General features: G+C 38.4%; 2 protein-coding genes across 2 annotated transcripts in view; both read right to left on the bottom strand.

Annotated features, from left to right (window-relative positions):
- Positions 1-10,513, bottom strand: part of LOC107698232 (transcription factor SOX-13-like) — a 13,026-nt gene extending 2,513 nt beyond the window's left edge. Inside the window, exons 1-7 of the mRNA XM_016499225.1 lie at positions 10,449-10,513; positions 10,032-10,143; positions 7,561-7,637; positions 7,317-7,452; positions 6,537-6,646; positions 2,934-3,009; positions 2,133-2,300 (exon numbers count right to left, since the gene is read on the bottom strand). Of these exons, the coding sequence (XP_016354711.1) occupies positions 2,133-2,300; positions 2,934-3,009; positions 6,537-6,646; positions 7,317-7,452; positions 7,561-7,637; positions 10,032-10,137 (673 nt within the window). The 5' untranslated portion in view covers positions 10,138-10,143; positions 10,449-10,513. The remainder of the gene's footprint in view (positions 1-2,132; positions 2,301-2,933; positions 3,010-6,536; positions 6,647-7,316; positions 7,453-7,560; positions 7,638-10,031; positions 10,144-10,448) is intronic.
- A 40-nt stretch (positions 10,514-10,553) lies between these two features.
- LOC107699570 (transcription factor SOX-13-like) overlaps positions 10,554-20,859 on the bottom strand; it is a 13,939-nt gene continuing 3,633 nt past the window's right edge. The window contains exons 2-5 of the mRNA XM_016500907.1: positions 12,577-12,793; positions 11,721-11,826; positions 10,851-10,937; positions 10,554-10,663 (exon numbers count right to left, since the gene is read on the bottom strand). Of these exons, the coding sequence (XP_016356393.1) occupies positions 10,554-10,663; positions 10,851-10,937; positions 11,721-11,826; positions 12,577-12,792 (519 nt within the window). The 5' untranslated portion in view covers position 12,793. The remainder of the gene's footprint in view (positions 10,664-10,850; positions 10,938-11,720; positions 11,827-12,576; positions 12,794-20,859) is intronic.

Here is a 20,859-nt window from a genome sequence, read left to right as displayed (position 1 = left end):
GTTGCAGTCTGTCAGTCATATAATGGAAGTGAATGGGAATCACGGCACCATTGACACTCTAGCTACAATCTCAATTAGGAGTGTCAATGGTCCATTTGAGAGATAGGTGGCGGTAATGGACTTATAAGTCTGCGATCCGCCGTAAAGCAAGAAGAAGAAGACGCATCACGCGCCAGCTGTTGAGAACGCTCTCAGGACAGTTCAGACATTGCAATGCATCAGAGGTAAAAAACTATATAAATACTGTTCAGTTTCTTGCACAGACCAATCGTTTCGTGTCTTTACACATCAATGTATCATCATGAGCCCCAGGGTTTAATTTGGTTTTGTTTGTGTATGTTTTTTTTTACTCTCAAAGCCGTGATTCCCATTCACTTCCATTATAAGACTGACAGACTGCAACGGTTTGAGTTAAAAATCTTCGTTTGTGTTCTACTGAAGAAACAAAGTCACCTACATCTTGGATGCCCTGGGGGTAAGCAGATAACCATCAAATTTTCATTTTTGGGTGAACTATCCCTTTAAACAATAAACACATGTGCTTGAACATTTAATGTCAAAATCATGGGAGCTTGTCCTAACAGAATCCACTCACATGGGAATGTTTTTAACTAGATAATACTGGCAAATAAAGATACACTCAATTTCAGTAAAAAATGAGGTTGCACGGCTGTACATTTGATTTTATGCACCTGTCAGTAATGAATAAAGCTACTGAACCAGCTTATGTGGAAGTTTCCACATACTTTTGGCCACAGTGTGTTAGGAGCAGGTTTTTCAATGGGTTTTTTTTTTTTTTTAGAGTTGGTGAGAATTTAAATTCTACAACAACCGGGAAGTGAGAGAGAAATCAGAGTAAAAGTACAAAGTAGTACAAAAAAAAAAACAATCAGTGAACTGTAGAATTCATTGACCTAATTCTCTACATGTTGCAAATATTTGACATCGTAAGAATTTGATTTACTGACTGTATGTGTGCAACGCCGCCTTCTCTTAAAGTGTGCCGCGGGCTAAAAATGTAGCAAACTGACAGAAATGTAGGTGTGTACTAGAAGGAGCTGCGGGCCATGTTCCGGGGGAGAAAAAATCTTGAATCAGGAGGGTGTCAAGTGTCACCACAATGGAATGGAATGCGAGTGTTTTGTGAAAGGAAAGAACTGAGGAAGGCAGAGGTGCCGCAAGGGATGAGGGGGCTGAAGTTTTGGGTGTTGTTTTCCTGTCACCCCTAGAGCCAGGTGGCTGTTTGTGCCCTGGTGTGTCCCCTTTTTCATCCCCTTTAAGACCGTCTGTCCTCCTCTCCATTCCAGGGGGCAACAGTAAGTTACATGTTTGAAAATATAGACATGTTTTACAGAGTAACACCAACACTTGTGACTGTAGGTCACAAGAAATCTCAAGAAACTGATCTCAAGAAAAAGATAAAGGGGTAGAAGAGATGAAATAATAATACAACAATGAGGACAATGTTGTCAGAACAGGTGCTTCGGAATTCACAAAGAGGAAGGATTAGAGACATTATAGTCACTAGAGCATTCATTTTGTTGATGGAAAGACTGAAAATTTTTTGACAGCAACATTTAAAAAAAAAAAAAAACACTGATGGACAAAGCTACCATAATGTGCTTATAAACCTAATAACCGTTGGGCAGAGTGAAAGACTAAGTACAACAATTACAATTTGCAAATTAGAGTCACTTGTCAAACTTGTATCAATCATTTATTTTCATGAAAAATTAATAATTTAAAAATATTATTATTACTAGTTCTAAACTGGTAACACTTTAGATTAGGGAACACATATTTACTATTAACTAAGAGGTTTCCCTCTCAATAAACTCCTAATTTGCTGCTTATTGATAGTAAGTAAGGTAGTTGTAGTAGTTATGTTTATGGGATGTAGAATATGGTCATGCATTAATATGTGCTTTATAAGCACTAATAAACAGCCAATATGCTAATAATATGCATGCTAATTAATAATAAGCCAGTTAATAGTGGATAGTGTTACCTAATCTAAAGTGTTACCAACTATCTTAAGTTTACGAACTATCAATAAACTTTCACTAGAAGTAAAATGAAAATGTCTTGCCAAAACGAATGTTTTTTAAAGCAGCAGCTCCAATCTCTCTTACCGAGGATCTTGCTGATACTGGAGTTGTGCATGTCAGGGAACGCCTGCAGGATACGCCGTCTTTCGTCTTTGGCCCACACCATGAAGGCGTTCATGGGACGTTTGATGTGGCCAGAGGAGGGAGTCCGGGATTCACCAAAGCTTCCCACACCAGAGACTGCCATCTGCCCTGTTGGGAACAACAAGATTAAAAACAAAACAATCAACCTAGACACACATAACTTCCTTTTGTTTGACTACACACCCTGCAGCCAAATGCAATTACACAGGCAGGTGGCATTTGTGTTTGCTGCATGCCAAATAGGGTTTTTTATTGTATTAGGAACAGTCCTAAATCCTAAGTCCTAAGGCAGTCCTAAGGCAATTCTTTATTTGATCAGAAAAGCACGCAAAGCTAAAATTCAAGTGATCAACTGAAATTTCTTGATTGAAAAATTTGCACACATACTAGTGACATGCAAAACTACAGATCTCATAATGAACTATTCGAGGGTGGCCTGAACGACTAGTCAACTAATCTGTCTTAACTGGTAGCCATATATAATTAGATTGGGATGAGGTGATCAGACAGGTTTCTTAGGGGGCGTTTGCATGAGATCAAAGTGGTTTGCAACAGAATAGAACACAATGCAAGCGATCTTTAAGTTGACACATCATCACTCAAGAAACAATGTAAAAACTAATTTAAAGACTTTCCCATGTGAACTGACTAACAGCTAAAGCACAGCATGCTAATTAATGTAATGCCAAAAAAAAAAAAACCCGCAAAAAATTATAGTTGACCATTGTGACCCATACATACCCTCAGTGTCACTGCTGAGGTGGTCCTCATTCATCCGCAGGGACTTTCCATCATCCATCCGCTCTCGAGACGCCTCCTTATAATCAATCAACAGACAGACAGATGCAAATCCAGCTTATGTAAGACATATATAAAAACATTCATCAGTGATCACTGCATCCAGCTGGCACAGCAATTGGTTTATTACGTTAGCACTGATGCTACAGAAGCTGGTCAACATTACAAAAGCATCTCAGCCACACCTATGCTTAGAAACAAAGAGCCCTAGAGACATTTGTGGTTGTCAAATATAATTTTGAAATTCAAACATTAATGATCTATATTCCTCTCCCTTTCAAATGCATCGGCATTGTCGCCTGTCTACCAGTTCTACAAATGTCAAGCTGTTAAAACAGGTTTAAGTGGAATGCTTCAAAACCCTATTGACAACAAAGGCGAAATCACTGTCATATCTCCCTGCGGTTAAACTGAACTCAAAAGGAGCAACAAAGTGGTTGTCGCAACAGGTGTCTACGGAGACTCGAGTGTTCCGCAATTGCCACGTACTCAAACAAGTGAACACACAAGTTGCGGTGGGACTCTAAAAGCAGCTGTTCTTGGCTGAAAGGGGAATGTACCCCTTGTTTAACCGATATCATGAACCTCTGTAAACCAATATCCATCGCTGACCCTGACCGCCCCTCTTCTCTTGTAACACAGTGGGTGTTCTGAAAGAGGGGCGCTTCAAGTGTGGGCCATTAATGGATAGTTGCCCTGATGCTTCGGCCTTGAAGCATCAGCAATGGTGACAAACAGCGGGTCCCAGGTGTCGCCGAGGAACAATGTTCCCTCTAATTTTTTTCGGCACTGAGCAAGTATTTCTCTGAGCACAAACTTTAAAACTGAGCAACTTCAGCAAAAATCATTGGTGACGATATAGTCTACTCAAAAAGGGCATGTTAACTATGCTATAGTTTGATTGATGACTTAGTCCCTTCTATCAACTGTTTAACAGTAACTATGACAGTACAATATTTTTAACAAAACACATTTTATTAAACCACATTTTAATAAAACCATATACACAACAACACCATAGTGCTTCATCATCAGTCCTTTCTTGACTGGCCCTGCGGGTCTCTGGAAGGCCTCTCTCAAAACAGCATCTAAAAAACAGAAGCACCACAATTAAAAAAAAAAAAATCTGCCTGTTTTATTTCAGCAATTATAGACATTGTTTAGGTATGCACTCCCCTGTTTGTGCTTATTTCTGCTGGTGTGTACTAATACACCAAAATAGTAATCTACCCTTTAAAAAAGTGTAAAGCTTTAGTCAACTAATTCATATTTTATACATTATAATATTTAAGGATTATTAAAATTTTATTCGAGTAGAGTAAAAATATTGTCCAAGTCAAACACATTGCACATAGTAACTGAATAAACTGTTACTATTTATGTATTTATTAATATTGTAGCCTACCTTAAAACCTCTCCCGTCTGTCCTTGTTCCCTTTCCAGTGGTTGTAGACCTTGTCCAAATTTATAGGGCCCTCTGCTTGTGCAGACCAGATTCTCATCAGCTGATCCAAGTGGGTGGTCTGAACTCGGTTACGTGAATTTGTCTCGATGCAATTCATCAGACTGAAACCGCGTTCACAGTCTGCACTAGACGCTTAGAATGTCCCGCAAATGTCAATCAGCTGTACAAGCTGAGTAAACTCCTCACTTTTTAATGTCCAGGTTACCATTTCAGCAAATGTCTGCAGCGCTGCCATTTTTCGTTTTTCTTTGACAGTGAACTTGAAATCCTTGTACTGATTACAGATGCGCTTGGGGGCAGCCTCGTCTGTTTGTTTCAGAAAAGCGTGGAACTTCTCTGTCAGTCTGGTTACATAATCTATACCATGATCAAAATCAAGTGTTGAATCCAGTGTCTCTAAGCTAAAAGCAGACCATTCTTTGAGCTCACCTTCAGGAAATCGAGCATCAAGATGCTCACAGACTTTATGGACAAACAGGATAATGTCCGCTGTATTTATGGCACTGTCACATGTTTCCAACAGCTCGTTCACTCGGCTGCTCCAATAAACATGCTGTCCAAGATACTGAGAACGACATTTTTCTATTTTAGCTCTGGCAAAGCAATGAGTATCAATGATGGTAAGATTGCTTCGCTGCAAGGAGTTACAGAGCTGAGCGAGTTCTTCCAACACCTCTCCAAGCACAGTAATTGCAACTCTGTACTTCGGATCGGTCAGTTTTTTGAGACAGTATTTCGCAACCGGGTCGTCATTGTCAGCTTCTTTTGTGCAGTATTCTGTTAACAGACTGTAATTCCGCAAAAACGAATTTACAGCTTGGTAACGAAACAGCCAGCGAACCTCATTCAGAGGTCTGAAAGACAGTGAATCCACTTCTAAAACAGTTGCCAACTCATCAAATTTGCTTTTCTTCACAGAAGACCTGCTAAATAGTGAATATACTATCCTGAGAAGTGTTTCCACTTCCTTCATCAACGACACACCTTTCCAAGCATCATCAATTCCCAAACCTTCCCTATGAGCAACACAATGCTGTTCTGTAAGGTACAGTATTTGCCGTCTCAGTATTGCATTGACTCCATTATGTTTACCTAACATGACAGATGCGCCGTCAGACGTTAACATGACCATTTTCTGCAAATCAAGTCGGTGATCCATGTAGAACTGGGCGCTGCATCCTGCCAGCTGAATGATCCCGGCAAACACAGTTTTGTAAGTGACTTGATTTTGTTCCCTAAAATGTAAAGAACCAGCATTTTATGCACTGTAATGTCTGTGCTTTCGTCGACTATCAGCGTGTGGACTTGGGCATTTCTCACACTTTCCAAAGTTTTAGCTTGTACAACTGCATTAATTGACTCCACAAATTCAAATGCATAGTTTTTACTTCTCCAGCTGTCGGGAAGGCTAACATATTTTGCCAGACGATTATGAATTTCTTGAACAGACAGCATTGACGCGTTCATTTTGATTGCAAGAAGCACGTTATCGATCAATATTTTGATTTGTTCAGGGTTTGACTTGTTCCTGTTGGCAAGGTCAATATGTTTTTCTCCTCGAGAAGCTGGTTAATTGAAGTTCCATGCTTTCGATTATAAGCTATTCGATACTTTCACAGCATCAGTGTGACATTTTTGTGTTAAGTGGCGTTTTAGTTAGTCAAGTTTCCACTCTGTCCATGTTTTCCCGGTGGAAAACTCTCCTTGGATTTTAGCTTCGGAGCACATTTTGCACACAACGTCATTAGCTCCGTAGCTGAATATTTCAGACAATTTAACTGATTTACCAGGACCATCAGTTGTATCCGTTTGAACTATTTAATTTAACCATTCTTGTTTGAAAGTCAGACAAACATTTTTCTTAAGATGTTGCTGAGGTAAAGTTTCTTCTTTGTTCGTTTTGCCATTGCTGCTTACTGAGTGCCTGCGCGCTGTGTGCGCAGTCTAAAATTGCGCTGCGCGGGACCTTCAATTAGTCTGCGCGGCCGCGCAACTTAGAGGGAACATTGCCAAGGAACCTTGGAGAACTGAGGTGTGGAGTATGTGAAAGCGTGTTTGTGTGCACCAAGATGTCGACTCACCAGCCTTGTGTTGTTGTCCCTCTCACGGCCCATCGGGCCTTGTCCTCCACGCAACAGCTGCTGGGCATCATGAATGGCTTGTGTCACAACATCACCCTCTCCCAAGAAGCCTGAAGAGCGAAAGGGCGAGAGAGAAAGGAAACTTTAGACAAGGTCAAAAGAGAGATACATTTATCGCTCTCCGTCTTGTGATGCACAAATAAAGCACTTGGCTCGATCTCAAGAATATGATCCCATCCCGGATGAGCCCCTAGTCTTGAGTCCAAAGGCTTAAGACAAACAGTCACGTCTGAGGTGCTGACACATTCTCAGGGGCTGGTTCAAAGGGGGAACAGGTTTTTCTGAACTGCCGACAACTGCCATTAATACTTGGGATAGAAGTATGTTGGCAGTGGAAACCCCTACGATGGGCCCTTTCTAATAGGGTGCAGAGAGGTCTTTGAATGTGAACCTCAATGACTTCCCTCTCAAACAATGTCACGAGTGCACAGCAGGAAAACCACAGTGGATATGTCTGACTCATAAACAAGTAAAGATATTCTGACACACCTGGCTGCACAACCAAGTTGTGGAACTTGTTGTGGAACTGTAATAAAGAAATTTACAGTCACAGTCTAAATCTACTGAACAGTTCTGCTGTTGAGAGGCAGTTGCAAGATCAGTTGTAACAAAACAATCTTTCGACATGTCAAATCGGCTTAAGGCACATAGCATGGCTTCAACCTTCCAAGCAAAGCATGTTGGAGACTAGATTTGGTAGTGAGGTGTAGTGTCACCTACTCAGGCTGAGGGCAGATCGAGTAGGACTATGGGGTAGATCTCTGGCTCGGTACCCTGCTTGCAAGTGGGCCATTTCCAGTGCCTGAGGACTTGGGGTCTTGGGTTTAGCCGTGAGGTTGAGAGGTTGACTGGAATCCTGGAGCACAAAGTCATTGCGAGATTCACTAACAAATCAACAAATGAATACAACAAAGTGAAACATCTGAGATGACCTGCAGAGCAGGTGACCTGCAAGAAATGGTACCTGGCGAAAGACTGTACCACTGGACCTTTTGACTGGAGTGGAGTGTGGATTGGGCTGCAACGGCAAGGGATATTCCACTAAAAACAAACATTAACAACATCAGAAAGTATGTTTAAAGAAACAGTGCAACTTACTGAAATGTATCGTGTCTCATGTAATCGCTTAATCATTGTTTCAACCGCAAAAAGATGTCAATATAACAGCTTAAAGGGTTAGTTCATCCAAAAATGAAAATTCTGTCGCACCACACGGATACGTTGTTTTCGTTCAAATCAAAGCACAAACAACGTAGAAAACACACCCGTGTGGTGCGGCTGACACAGAACAACATACGCTGTTTGCGTTCAGTGGATACTCTCCAAAATGGCGCTACAGGGTGACGCGGAGGAGACGAATTGTTGAATAAAGTCGTTTTTTTTTTTTCTTTTGCCCACAAAAAGTATTCTCGTAGCTTCGTAATATTACGGTTGAACCCCTGATGTCACATGGATTATTTTACAGATCTCCTTGCTAAGTTTCTGGACATTGATCATGGTAGTACCCTTGCTGTCTATGGGAGGGTCAGAGAGCTGTCAGATTCCATCAAAAATATCTTAATTTGTGTTCCGAAGATGAACGGAGGTCTTACGGGTTTGGAACGACATGAGGGTGAGTAATTAATGACAGAATTTTCATTTTTGCGTGAACTATCCCTTTAATGTCACGTAACGTTACATTTACCTCATGAAAGACATTCAGTGACCATAACTTGTTAATTAGCAGGAGAAAATAACTCTAGAGAGGAACATTTTAATAAATGCACTATTCCTTATATATTTTTATTTTATTTAACTTGTTAGTGATGTCTCATATTGTACAGTATTTTTGAATAAATCTGTCTTAAAAAATAAGTTATGACAGCCACCATTTAAATGTTTATATTTCAAAAGCGAATTGGAAAAGAAACAATTATATAATTAAAATGTTGATGGGGAGCAAGACATTCAATACTGGAGTCTTATATCTGGCCGTGGAGTTTGTTTTATGCCTGTTAATGAATGTATCGTGCACAGCAGAAAAATTGCGACTATCAGCAATGAAGGCAACGCTTTTCGTAAGACTACATGAATTTCTTATATACAGTAGTGGCCAAAAATGATGTCCATAGACTGGATATTTCTCAATATTTGCTTTTAATGACCCTACAAGATTAAAAAATACATAGAAAAACCAAAAACTCACAGGAAATAAAGCATACATAGAATACAAGAATATAATCAGTTATTAATATTTTGTTGGTTCTCCCTTGTTTTTGATCCAAGCACAACTTTGCAATATGCTTACAAAATCCCTAATAATAAAATGTTTGAATAATGGTGAAGATGTCCATTTTCCTAGGCTGGACATAACTTTTGGACACTACTCTAGCTAACGTCACCCTAATTTACAAATATGCGTAAATGGTCAGTGAACATGCTAGAGATCTGCTACCAAACCCAAGCCCAATGGGACCTGGTCAACTATCAGGCTAGGTTCAGGTCAGTCATGTCTAACTTTAAGGTAAAAACTTCTAAAAGTGTTTATCGCCAGAGAACATATCTTATTAAGCTGAATAAAGTCTTTGAGCTCAGATTAATTTGCGTCCTTGGTCCTCTGCTGCAGGTTTCTTTACAAAGGCGGCTCAATTGTGTCAAGCACGCTGTTAGCCGACTAGCTCATACACTTGTTCTATTGTTCCCTGTTCTTTCCTTCTAGCCTTCATCTTCTAAGCTAAATGAGTACATGCATGCAGGCATCAAAGTTGTGCATTCACAAGAGTCTTTAAACTGAGTGAGGGCACAGTGCCATACATTACAGACGTCAATGCAAAGAACCCGCTCTGTATTTTACGTGATCAATATACACTCTAAATCAATGGCCAACCCTGAGCTATTCTTCAGGGTTTGTGCAAGGATTCACTCGGGCGGTCGTTTCAATTAGTCTTTTTTCTAAAGTTTGTTCTAAGTGGACCAAAGACATGAGCAAAACCATCAAATCATGCAATAACTACTTATATTACAGAACAGACCTTCAGACGAACATGCATTAAGAAAAGGAAAAAGTTATTTTGCAGTTAATACATTTCTAGAATAGCAAGTATTAACTCTTTCAATTCAGCTTTGCACCAGACTACTTATTAACTAAAAATACAAACCACAGCTGATAAGCTTGTGCTGAAAAGCGCAAGAGCAAACAAGTTTTTCAAATAACTGACAAAGGATATTATTTGAAGTCAATTATTTAGGGATTTTTGACAGATGCTATTTGATCCATCTGAAGATAACAGATGGCTGAATCCTGTGCCCTAACAGACTCTTATTGTAAAAGCTAACAGTTGCTCAATATGCCAATAGGTAGGTCTTTCATGCATATATCAGAATGTGCGAACAATTCACTCCATTTGGCGATGGGAGGTGAGTTGAGGAAGCTATTGAGGGTTTGGTGAAGCTCACCTGGTTTGCAGGGAATGGGATGCCGAGGCAATCCCATCTGGGCCTCAGAGGTGACGGGCAATGGTTGGGCATTGGGATGAAAGGCAGGGATCATAACATAAGGCATGTTCACCTGCTGGGTCATAGGTCACAGAAAACACCTTTAGTCACCTTATATTGTATTTCACACGGTCCAAATAGTCTTAAAGGAACAGTTCACCCAAAATGAAAGTTTTATTTTATCACTGTCATGTTATGACCTCGTATCAATTAATTGATTTCTTAAAAACAAAAAAGGAGATATAAAACAGACTGTCAAAGCTGATTTAGTCATTTTAGATGAACTATTCTTTATAGATCTTAAAATGCTGCCCAGTCTCTAGTAGTTTATACAGTGAAATAAACTGCAAGGTTTTGAATCGTGACATTCAACCTCACCTGAATTTGCTGCTGCAGTAAGTTGATTTTATGTTGCTGCTGTATCAACTGCTGCTGCTGTTTGGCGATCTAAACAGAGAATCAGCATTTAGAAACCAAACTAATTCATGCGTAGCCCGATTTCAAATAACACTGCTTTTTCTCTCGCAGACCAGAGAGCTGGTTTATCATCAACAACAACTGAAGCTCCTTCTCTGCCAGACTCTCTGGGGTTCCTGTAAACACATACGCACATGCCGGTGGTCAGGCGGAAGATGTCAGTGAAACACAAATGTGAGATGAACCACAATGGAATCACAATGGGAACACCAATCACACACAGAAACAATACTATATGGTTGCTCCATTTGATGATTTGCATGACAAAGTGCATCTATGTGCAGTATAAACACATAAATTCACCTTTTAGGTTGACACTGCCCTGAAGACCCTGCCCGAAGAACTTTTCTTTCCAGTCCGTATTCAGAAGCTTTTCAATAGTGGGCATCACTAAAAAGATTAAAAATAAATAAAAATAAAAAAATTCTACAAACAATGCAAAAGTAACTTTTAATTATTCAATTATTTACATTTTTTTATTTAAAACCGCTGGACAAAAGATGTCTGTAAAAGAAAAATACATTACATTTTTTTAAAATATATATTTATTATATTTGTTTATATATATATATATATATATATATATATATATATATATTAATTTAATATATTTAACAATATACAAAATACTTTTATAATGTACTTAATATAATGAAGGTCCTTAATGTAGTTAAATAAAGAGGTTAATAGAGAAGAAAATGCATTTTTCATCTAGATGTGAGAAACACTGTACTGAAAATCCTTGAACTTAAAACCCCAATTATACCAAAAGAAAATTAAACAATTTCGAATTGGTGAAATGGGTGAAAACAAAAGAAAATCCTTTTGAGAAAACACTCAAGGACTCTTTAAATACCAATGAGCATTTCACAAGGGCTGTTAAATGCATCAAATGAAATCACTGAAAAGCTTCACAGAACTTGAAACAAATGAGGGACTTGGATCATCTCGATGTAGACTGCATGAATAGCGATGGCATCCTAATTGATGAAACACATGTGCAAACCACTTGCATGGGTTTCCATCAAAATCATAAAACTTTTAAAAACCTCTTTTACTCTAAAACAACAGCCTTGAAACATTGGAACACAATGAATGCCATGGACCAAGTGTGAATATGCTAATTAGCACTCCATGAAGACCTTATTTTTGTAAAGAAATCGTCGCACTTACCCTCACTGACATTAGGCTTGCTGTCAGTCTTATCATGAGCTCTGCTGCCTCCATCTTGACTGGCAGATATGTATGATCGTATTGATTCTTTACTGGGAGAACTCTCCTGAAGAACACAGGGACCATGAAGTTAAATACTCACTATAGAAATCTTATAGAGCTCATCTTATCTTATAAAAAAAAAACATGGGGAAAAATCCAATGGCTTTCATTTATAAAACAAGACATTAACAAGATATAGATATCTAAAATGCTGATATTTTTCAACTCATTTTGGCAGATAGCCGATGCCTATGTATTTCCTTTTGTTTGGAAACAACACCAAGTCTCTCCTGTGCAGAGATTATAAACAAATTATTTTACATTTTTGGTTAGTTTTGAGCATAAACTTACTTGTTAGAACTAAATAAACAATAATACACTTCTTTTTATAGAGCTCTGAAAGCTTTGAAAATAACTATAAATAAATCAATCACTGTTTTTTTTTCTGACAGATGCAGTGGTAACCTTAACATTTTGTAATTGCATTCTCAAAAATGCGATGATCCGAAACAGTGAATCTAATCACTCTTCAGGCAAAAGTTTGCTTCAAGAATGACTGCACTGCTGACGTGATCTTATCGCTAGCACACCCTGAGCACATGCAAGTTATTCGTCTTATCGGCAAGGCATATCGGCATAATGTTTTCATATCGGGCCAATGCAGAAGCTTTTAAGCTTTTAAAAGCTTTTAAAAGCTAAAAAAAATGTAAAATTTTTTACATTTTAAGCTTTTATCGGCCGATTCCGATAATGTTCCGATAATATTGTGCATCCCCTACAAGACATAAACACTTCATAAAATTCCGGGTCATACCAAAGGAGATTGTGCATTAGGGGGCGCTGACTTCTCAAAGTCGTCTCTGTCCGACAGCTGCCGAACTGACCAATCACTGACTGGAGAGGACTGCTGGGATTCTCGGTTGATGACTCTACCTCCCGATTCGTCGTCTTCAAGCTTGATACCAACACCCACCATGGTCACATTGCCCTTGGCGTGGGGATGAAGAGCAGGTGGACTGGGCTCACACATTCTACAAAACCAAGACATTTAGAAAATTAAAAATAGAATTAATTAGTCCATGTTAATCAAAAGAAAGATACAAGTTTGTCTTCATAATCTTGCACCAAAACATAACAATTTGCTCTGCCTCTGAAACAATGTCACTTTTCAGCTGATGTCATCAAGGCCTCTTATTTTTTAACCCCTCCCATCCAACCACCTGTCATATAGAGATGCTTAAAAGCATCCGATCAATTCCTGACAGCTAAAAATCAAGTCCCGTCCTACATGTTTTCACATTAAATATTCAGTTTCATCCAGAAATACGTCACATTACAGAAGTATGCATAGCATACAAAATTTCAAGCTGAGTTAACATTTCAGCAGGAAGAATTTGGAAACCACGTCAGACTGCATTACTAACAAGGGTATTCCGGTTTTGTACGGCTACTGTCTGGAAAGAACAGAGACCACAGAAAGAAAAAAAACAGCTGACTGCTTTGCATAAGGAACAGAAGGGTTTTTGTAGAGCCCAGACACAGGCTGCCCCATTCAAACTCTTTCACCAAAGCCACTTCTTCGGAGTCTCCGGGGTTCAGGAGCCGCTCAGTGTCAGGAGAGGATATTTGTGCATGTTTGTGTTGCGTGTGCGTATCCCAAGTTGCTCAAGTCTGTCAACACACTGTCAGAAAACAGATGCAAGACTCTAGTGTGCCCATCAAGTATCTGGCCGTCTCAAGTAGCACAGCAAACCCTTATGCAATGAAGGACAAGAGGAGGAGAGAGAGACGGACGGAGTGAAGGAAAGAAAGAGAAGGCGATTTCAAAATTAGCCGAGGTCTATAAACACCTCTCCTCCTTCGCTGTGCATGACAAAAGAAACACAAGACAACCCAAAGAAAACAAACACGAGGGAAAATGCATCTCTCCCTTTCTGTTTCACTCTCTAGTTCTCTGTATGTATGTATATATATATAGCCCATTGTTACAGAGAAAGAACAAAGGAAGTTTAAACAATGGGTATGACATGGACAAAAGCAATAGGCTGCAGGAAACACAGCAGGGTAACAATACAAACGGAATGTGCCAATGGTCCGTGGCATAGGAAAAAAAATGCCGAACACTCACTGGGCCGATTCCAGTTCCTCCTGTAGTTTTTCATCCACTCGGAAAACACAAAAGTAGCCCATGCATTTATGTTAAGGCACAAGAGAAAGGTTGAACGCTTAGCTCAAACTGGGTTGAATTATTTGAAGAAAAGAACTCAATAGACCAATCTGTTCTTTTGAAGTAGTGATATGCCCATGTACCCATGCAGGACGGTGGTTTGGGTAAATGGGCGTAGTTTTCTGTTCATGTATTTGCCTGACCTAGAAGCAAACAAAGTTTTGTATGTAAAAAATACAGGAATTGCATTTGGTTGTGAGACGGTGCCACAAACTAAGACTTTGGATAATCATTGGCAGTCAATTCAGGTCGCTCTTTCGCTACGAATCAGTCAGTGTGAAGTGCAAACTTGATACGGTCTTCCCAAATCAGATTTAGATACCAAGGACAAGACCTCCTCCTTTCCCTGGGAACTGAGTGCACTCAAGAAAGATCCTTGTCAAATAACCTGCCACCATTGGTGCATTATAAATAAACACTTGCGAGGAGTCTGCGCTATTAAGTTCCTATTGTGACGGAGCTAAAATTATTCCTGTTCCCCCAGTTGAGGAGCGCTGATCCACAAACCAGGTGCAGGAAGTGTGAATTTGTCAGCTTCTTCCAAGTGCACTTGTAGTTCTAGAGATATATCCCGAGGGATTTGACTGTCAAAAAATGGCACAGCCTCAAGCTCTAAACGGACTCGTGAAGATTAATGCTAAAGCGAAGCTTCTCCACGCTCATCATGCACAAGTGTTACAATGTTACGTTGTAAAAAAAAGCAACAGCTGGATGGATAAATCTTAAACCAGCAAAGCCGAGAATTCACAAAAAAATGACATGATATGCCTACTGCACATTTTGCATGTAGCAGTAACTTTGTGAAGCATAGTGGTCTTTTTGTCTAAATGTAACAATGTGCAAATCTCTCATTTGAACTACAGAACAAAGTAAATAAAAAGGTAACAATTTCTCAGAATTGTGACTTTATTTCTCACAATTGCAACTTTGTGTCTCAGAATTGTGACTTTATCTTATTGTAAACAAGATTTTTTTATTCAAAAACAGGCTTCCTCAAATATTTCATTAGATTTAAAAAGGAAAACACACACACACACACAAAAAAGGACGGTACTGACAGCATTGTTCTTGATCCTCTTTAATCTTGGCTCCAAGCAAAATGTGAATGAGTCATGGCAAGCAAGCTATAATGGCAAGCTCTTATGTCAGCACATGCAAAACGAGCCAGAAGAATCAACAGTATGATTGATGATAACTGACAGTCGGTCTTACCAGAGAAGTCGCCTCTAGTTTGTTCTTACCTGTTGTTCGGATGTAGAGCAATAAGACGTATTTCCAAAGAGCTCTGACAGACTTTTGTAGTCTAAGATAACATCAGCCTCCAGGTTCTTTGCTTTTGAGCTAAAACACCTCTGAAATGAAATACTTCCCACGGTCAGGGGTGCACGAGACAAAAGCTTAAGTTGCCTTACAAGTCGCAACGTGTCGTGGCCCCACATTCTGGCCCGCGCTCCTCTGATGCAGATGCAAGGGTTTTTTTGTTGTTGTTTCTAACTCTCCCTTTCCTAGTGATGATCCTGAAGTGGTTAATTTCCACCTTGTGACAAGTCGGGCTTATAAAAATTGTCAAAAAGCACAAACAAAACTGTCAGGAGTGCCAAAAACAAGCCTGTGCGCGCAAAGACATTATTTTATCAATCTTTAAAAGAACAGAAGACTCGTAGTGACACAACACCAGTTTGAACTTGAAGTCCAAAGGCTCTTTTTTGCTTTTTAACCCCCTAAATCATTGCACTTGCCAACTACAGGCACATAACAATTAGACACATTCTAACTTTACAAACACCTGTTGTAAACCAGCTCTTGACACATCGTGAGAATGCAGCCGAGCACATTGGATGATGGTAGGTTTCATTTAAGACAAGACGGGTGAACTCTTTTGGGTCTTCAGTTAAAAGCAGAAGTGCTTGTAAGATTTGAGCCCATCAGCATGTGATGCAAAGTCCAATCAGCTGTTGAAACCCTACAAGAGGAGCTTCCAAACCCACCTGCCAGTAACTGTACTCTTAACAAAGATACAAAGCCTTGCCCTACACAAACGGTCTACCAACCTCAAGATCATCTGGCCAGTTTTCATTGTCTTCTGGTTGTCTCTTGGAAACGGTTCCATTTGCCAGTGTGGAAGTCTGGAGGAGCATCTCATCTTGTTATATGGAAGACGGTAGACACCCCCTTAGTAAAACTGTCCAGTGACCTCCCAGGAATGGAGAGGATAGCTGGTGCTCTCGATGCCGGATACGCAAAACTGCGGTCACAAAAGTATGCCCTATAGCGAAGGCAAACAGTAGCATTTGCATGACGTTTGCCTCTGTTATAGCTGTCCACTGAGTACTTTACACAGATAGGGATTTGATAACATTGTAAAAGTGAAACAGGAGAGGGGTATCCAGGAATAAACACGGCACAAAACAAAATCAGATAAATATATAAAGAACATTTTGTTTGTATTTTGATTTGACTGATGATGACATTTACTTTAGCAGTACAAAAAAAAAAAGGATACATATCCCCTAATAGAAGTATATCAGATAAGACTAAAAAAAGACGGGGGAAAAAATAATATGTAAATTGATCAAACAATGCTTACATTTTGAAGAACACAAGAGTAAAAACATTAGGTAACAGGCAAAACGTCTTCTGGAAGAACAATAATTTTAGGCCAATTAATTGTTTTTAATGAGAAAAAAAACATTCCAGACCAATAATCATAGGGTGTGTGTTATGCAATATCTTTAATAATTGTTCATGCAAAAGCTTTACAAACTCTAAAAGAAACGCCTTCAAACTAATCACGTAGTAATTATAGTAAAAACAATAATTTGGCATTTACGTCATAGGAAATATTTCAATGTAACTTTTACGATGACAGTTAAATCACAAACACAAATTGTTGAGTTTGCCAAGAAAACAGATGAAACAGTAGCGTGCAAATCCACAACGATGGTAGTTTTTCCAGCTCACCAGTTGTAAACCTTGTGGCAAGCTAGTAGTCAAAACACCTTTCCAACAAGATACAATACCGACTCTAACTTGAAAAACAAGCAAATCGTCCCCTTGGAATTATAAGGTTCTATCTGACATTTTTGTCAAAATTGAGTTATTCACATATTCTTATTCTGTGACAATGTATTGACATTATGTAATAGATTTTTTAATGTTGTGTACATTTTGGGACTTTTTATTTGGAAAAAAAAAAGCTTCTGTCTACACAGTCGAATGGAATGCAAAAACTTTGAAGCTCAATATCTCAAAACTACTCGGAATGCAGATAGAACCTTATAATTCCAAGGGGACGAAATGTATTTTCATTAAGTACTGATAGCTGAGCTTTGTGTAATAACAGCCCTTTTTTGATGGACTTTCCTCTTCCGTGCAGGGGACAGTCCCTAATAGTCCCCGCCTAAACTCACCAGTCTCAATGTTTTGAATGCAGAAAAGGAAAAAAAACAATGCAAACAGGGTTTACACATGAAGAAACCACAAGGACACATGGATTCACAGCAAAACTGTGTTATTGGTTTATGTCATGATGAATCGAATATTGTTTCCGGGTACTGCTTCAAATACTATCTCAACTGCCATTTATGAGCACTATATATTTATAGCACATAAGCTTAACTCACGGTTTATGATACAGTCTCTGGGCTCATGCTTTCCTGGACACCAATATTGTACAAATTCAGAAAAAATGAAAGATTAGGATTTATGGTTTTTCAGTAGCAATACAGCACACCGTGGGTGTGTATTAGCACCATTTGTTATTTGCCTTTGGGATCTGATTGTTTGCATTTGGTCCCGGAAATGGTGATGTCTGTATTTTTGTAACTTGTATATACTTGCTTGATTTGAATAAAGTTTCCAACTTTCTTTAAATCTTCCTGGAAATTAGGAGCAAAAAACAGACTGGGGATTTCAATTCCAGGTGATTCCTCAACTAAAGAAACTTTTAAGCCCCAGGAGGTTATGTGTATATATGTATATGTATGTGTGTATATGTGTGTATATGTAAATATGTGTATATGTAAATACGTGTGTGTATATATATATATAAAATTAAATACAAATTCAAAGTTTTTTTCAAAATAATTTTCAAAACTATATTTGAAGCTTTATACGAATTACACACATTTTTCTAAGTTGTAACCAAAAATGAAAGATTACTTGAATACTTTTTACAAGAAAATATTTGTTTAATACATGTTTAACCTGTTGTTTTTAGAGCTTTTCAAAAAATGACATTTTGTCCCCATTTACTCCAAAACATGTTACTTGATTTACTTTTTTCCAAGTACTACGATCCCAAAGTGTGGCATCATTTAATAAAACTATTTTAGTTGCTGGACATGATGAACAGAACTAAAAAAAAAAAAAAAAGAGTAACTAATCAAGATTTACCAAAAGTTAGACAAAAGTGAAAGTGTGCTCAAGATAAAATCTATACGCAGTATCATTACGCACAGTGGGCATAATTTCCAATGAATCAAGCTGTAATTCTGTCAAATTATGCAAATTGTATGTGTATTTATGATAATACACAAATAATATATATTTTATATAAATATACAAAATGTTAGCTTTTCAATTTGCCTTAACCACAAAAACTGTTTAATATGTCAGTCCCATCATTTCTATCATAGAATGTTTTTAAACAAAATATCATTTGAGATGTTGTGGAAATATCATAAAAAGTTCATAATTTGGCATATGATGCATGTAAACAAATTAAAAGAGCTACGTTTTCAAAAGTCCACAGGGACAAATGTGCCCACAGCTGAAGCAGCAGTCTCGCATATTTCCCATAAATCAGCCCGATACGCCAAAACATACATTGTCTGTGACTCTCTCCAGTCAACTTTGTCTTTTTCCACAACAAAAACAGCTCTAAAGATCAGAATTTTGGGCTCATGTTCTTTTGAGACCTTCTAAATAAGACGTATAAATGGGAAGATGGTATGACCACGCTCTGGACACAAAAGAGGGGGAGAGGAGAAAGAAAGGAGAGTGGGTCACCGCCGTTTTTTCCTCCTTGTGCTTTTGAGAAGCGCAAGTTAAAAAGCAGCCTCTTTCATTGTGCCTCTCTGGGCCTAAAACAGTCCAGTTATTCTGGCGCCAAGTGAAAGGCTAGTGTGGCATTTATCTGAGAGACAAGAGGAGGGGGCAATGAAAGGAGGCCGAGCACAAAACACACTTGGAATAAAGAAATATAACAAGGGAAAGGGAATAAAAGATGTTAGTGAAGGGCCCCCTTTGCGGAAAAAAGGCGCACAAAAACCTTCCGCCACCCCCTTCAGGCAAAGAAAGACAAAGGCGAAAGACATTAAAATGTGCTATTTTCGAAGCCTGGCACACTTTTATATTCAATCTTGATTCAGATTTTTATATAAGCATACAAATGCAGCAGTTTGTGCGTGATGCATTAGACGTTGTTTTCCAAAGCTACGGATCATAACGTCAGCTCCACAAGACTCTGGGTCTTGCTGGCATGTCCTTGAATGACTACGGGTCTTTGAAATAAGTTAGGGGTCTTTGAGGAAAGACAGTGCATCTATGGCGTTGTCATGGCGACCAGATCAGGCTGTTTTGTGCTGTGAGGAACACAACAGGTAATTCTAAGGAACCACAGGTCCCATTCTCCAGGTCAAACTGAAGATGTTTAGGGAAGCACTGATGATAACAGAACTGTTTGAATGATTTAAGACCTTACACTGATCCAAAAAGGCATAGTTCACACATCATTTTAAACCAGTGGAACATGAAAACAGATCATTTGCATAATGTCCATGCGCCGTAAAAGTAGTCCATATGATTTATGTCCTATATTTGAAGCTTCATACGAATGACACAAAGTCGTAACTATAAGAAAGATTACTTGAATACTTTTTACAAGAAAATATTTCGGTCTTTTTGCTACAAAATTTCATGTTAAATTGGGTTACTAATAACACGTTTAAACTGTTGTTTTTAGAGCTTTTTTTTTTTTAGAGTCAAAGGCATGCAACACAAATGCATTTAGAGTTGATTTACTAGAATCATTCACAAAAAAATGACATTTTGTCCCCATTTACTCCAAAAACACAATAGAGTTAAATGTTTTTACAAAAGGGATTTTGGATATATCTCGTTTGTCACACCACAAATCTGTCAACAGCCATGAAAAAATGCAAAGCTTATTTATTCAGCTTTCAGATGATGCAGAAATCTCAATTTTTAAAAAAAATTGACCTTTTTTGTGGTCCAGGGTCACATATTATAATTACAAAGAAACTGCTTTTTGAATTAGAAAAACTAAAATGGTATTTACTTGTAATCTTACAACTTTTTGTACAGTGTAGATAGGAGATAGGAATAAAACTGTTTTGGTGCTACTGAAAAACCCTTTAAAGATACATACTGAAATTGAAATCTATTGACACAAATAGATAAGAGTGCATTAAGAGTTATTTTTTTTGCACCCTCAGATTCCAGATTTTCAAATAGTTGTATCTCTGCCAAATATTGTCCTATCCTAGCAAACAGCTTTCTTTTATTTATTCAGCTTTCAGATAATGGATACATCTCAATTTCAAAAAATTGATCCTTATGACTGGTTTTGTGGTCCAGGGTCACATTTGTGAAATTAACTAGCAATTTCTGAGTGAAAACTGTTTCAAGGTAAATCCTACACTAAATATTTTTCAGTGTGTGAAAAACTGACTTAAATCTTAGTCGTTATGTGTAATGGATCTTCTCCTTGCCTCGCTAGACTGGAAAAAAATTGGTGTAGAAACAATTTTTAATCAGAAATTGCTAGTAAATGTCACATGCAATCAGTGTTCGAACTATACCGTGGACTTTGGGGGAGCCCACTTTTTTTTTTTTATAAAGGGGGGG

This window comes from Sinocyclocheilus anshuiensis, unplaced genomic scaffold (assembly GCF_001515605.1).
Source record: "Sinocyclocheilus anshuiensis isolate Anshui unplaced genomic scaffold, SAMN03320099.WGS_v1.1 scaffold313, whole genome shotgun sequence".
NCBI lineage: Eukaryota > Metazoa > Chordata > Actinopteri > Cypriniformes > Cyprinidae > Sinocyclocheilus > Sinocyclocheilus anshuiensis.
Note: the sequence above shows the minus strand (reverse complement) of the source record. Positions and strands in the feature narration are given on the sequence as shown.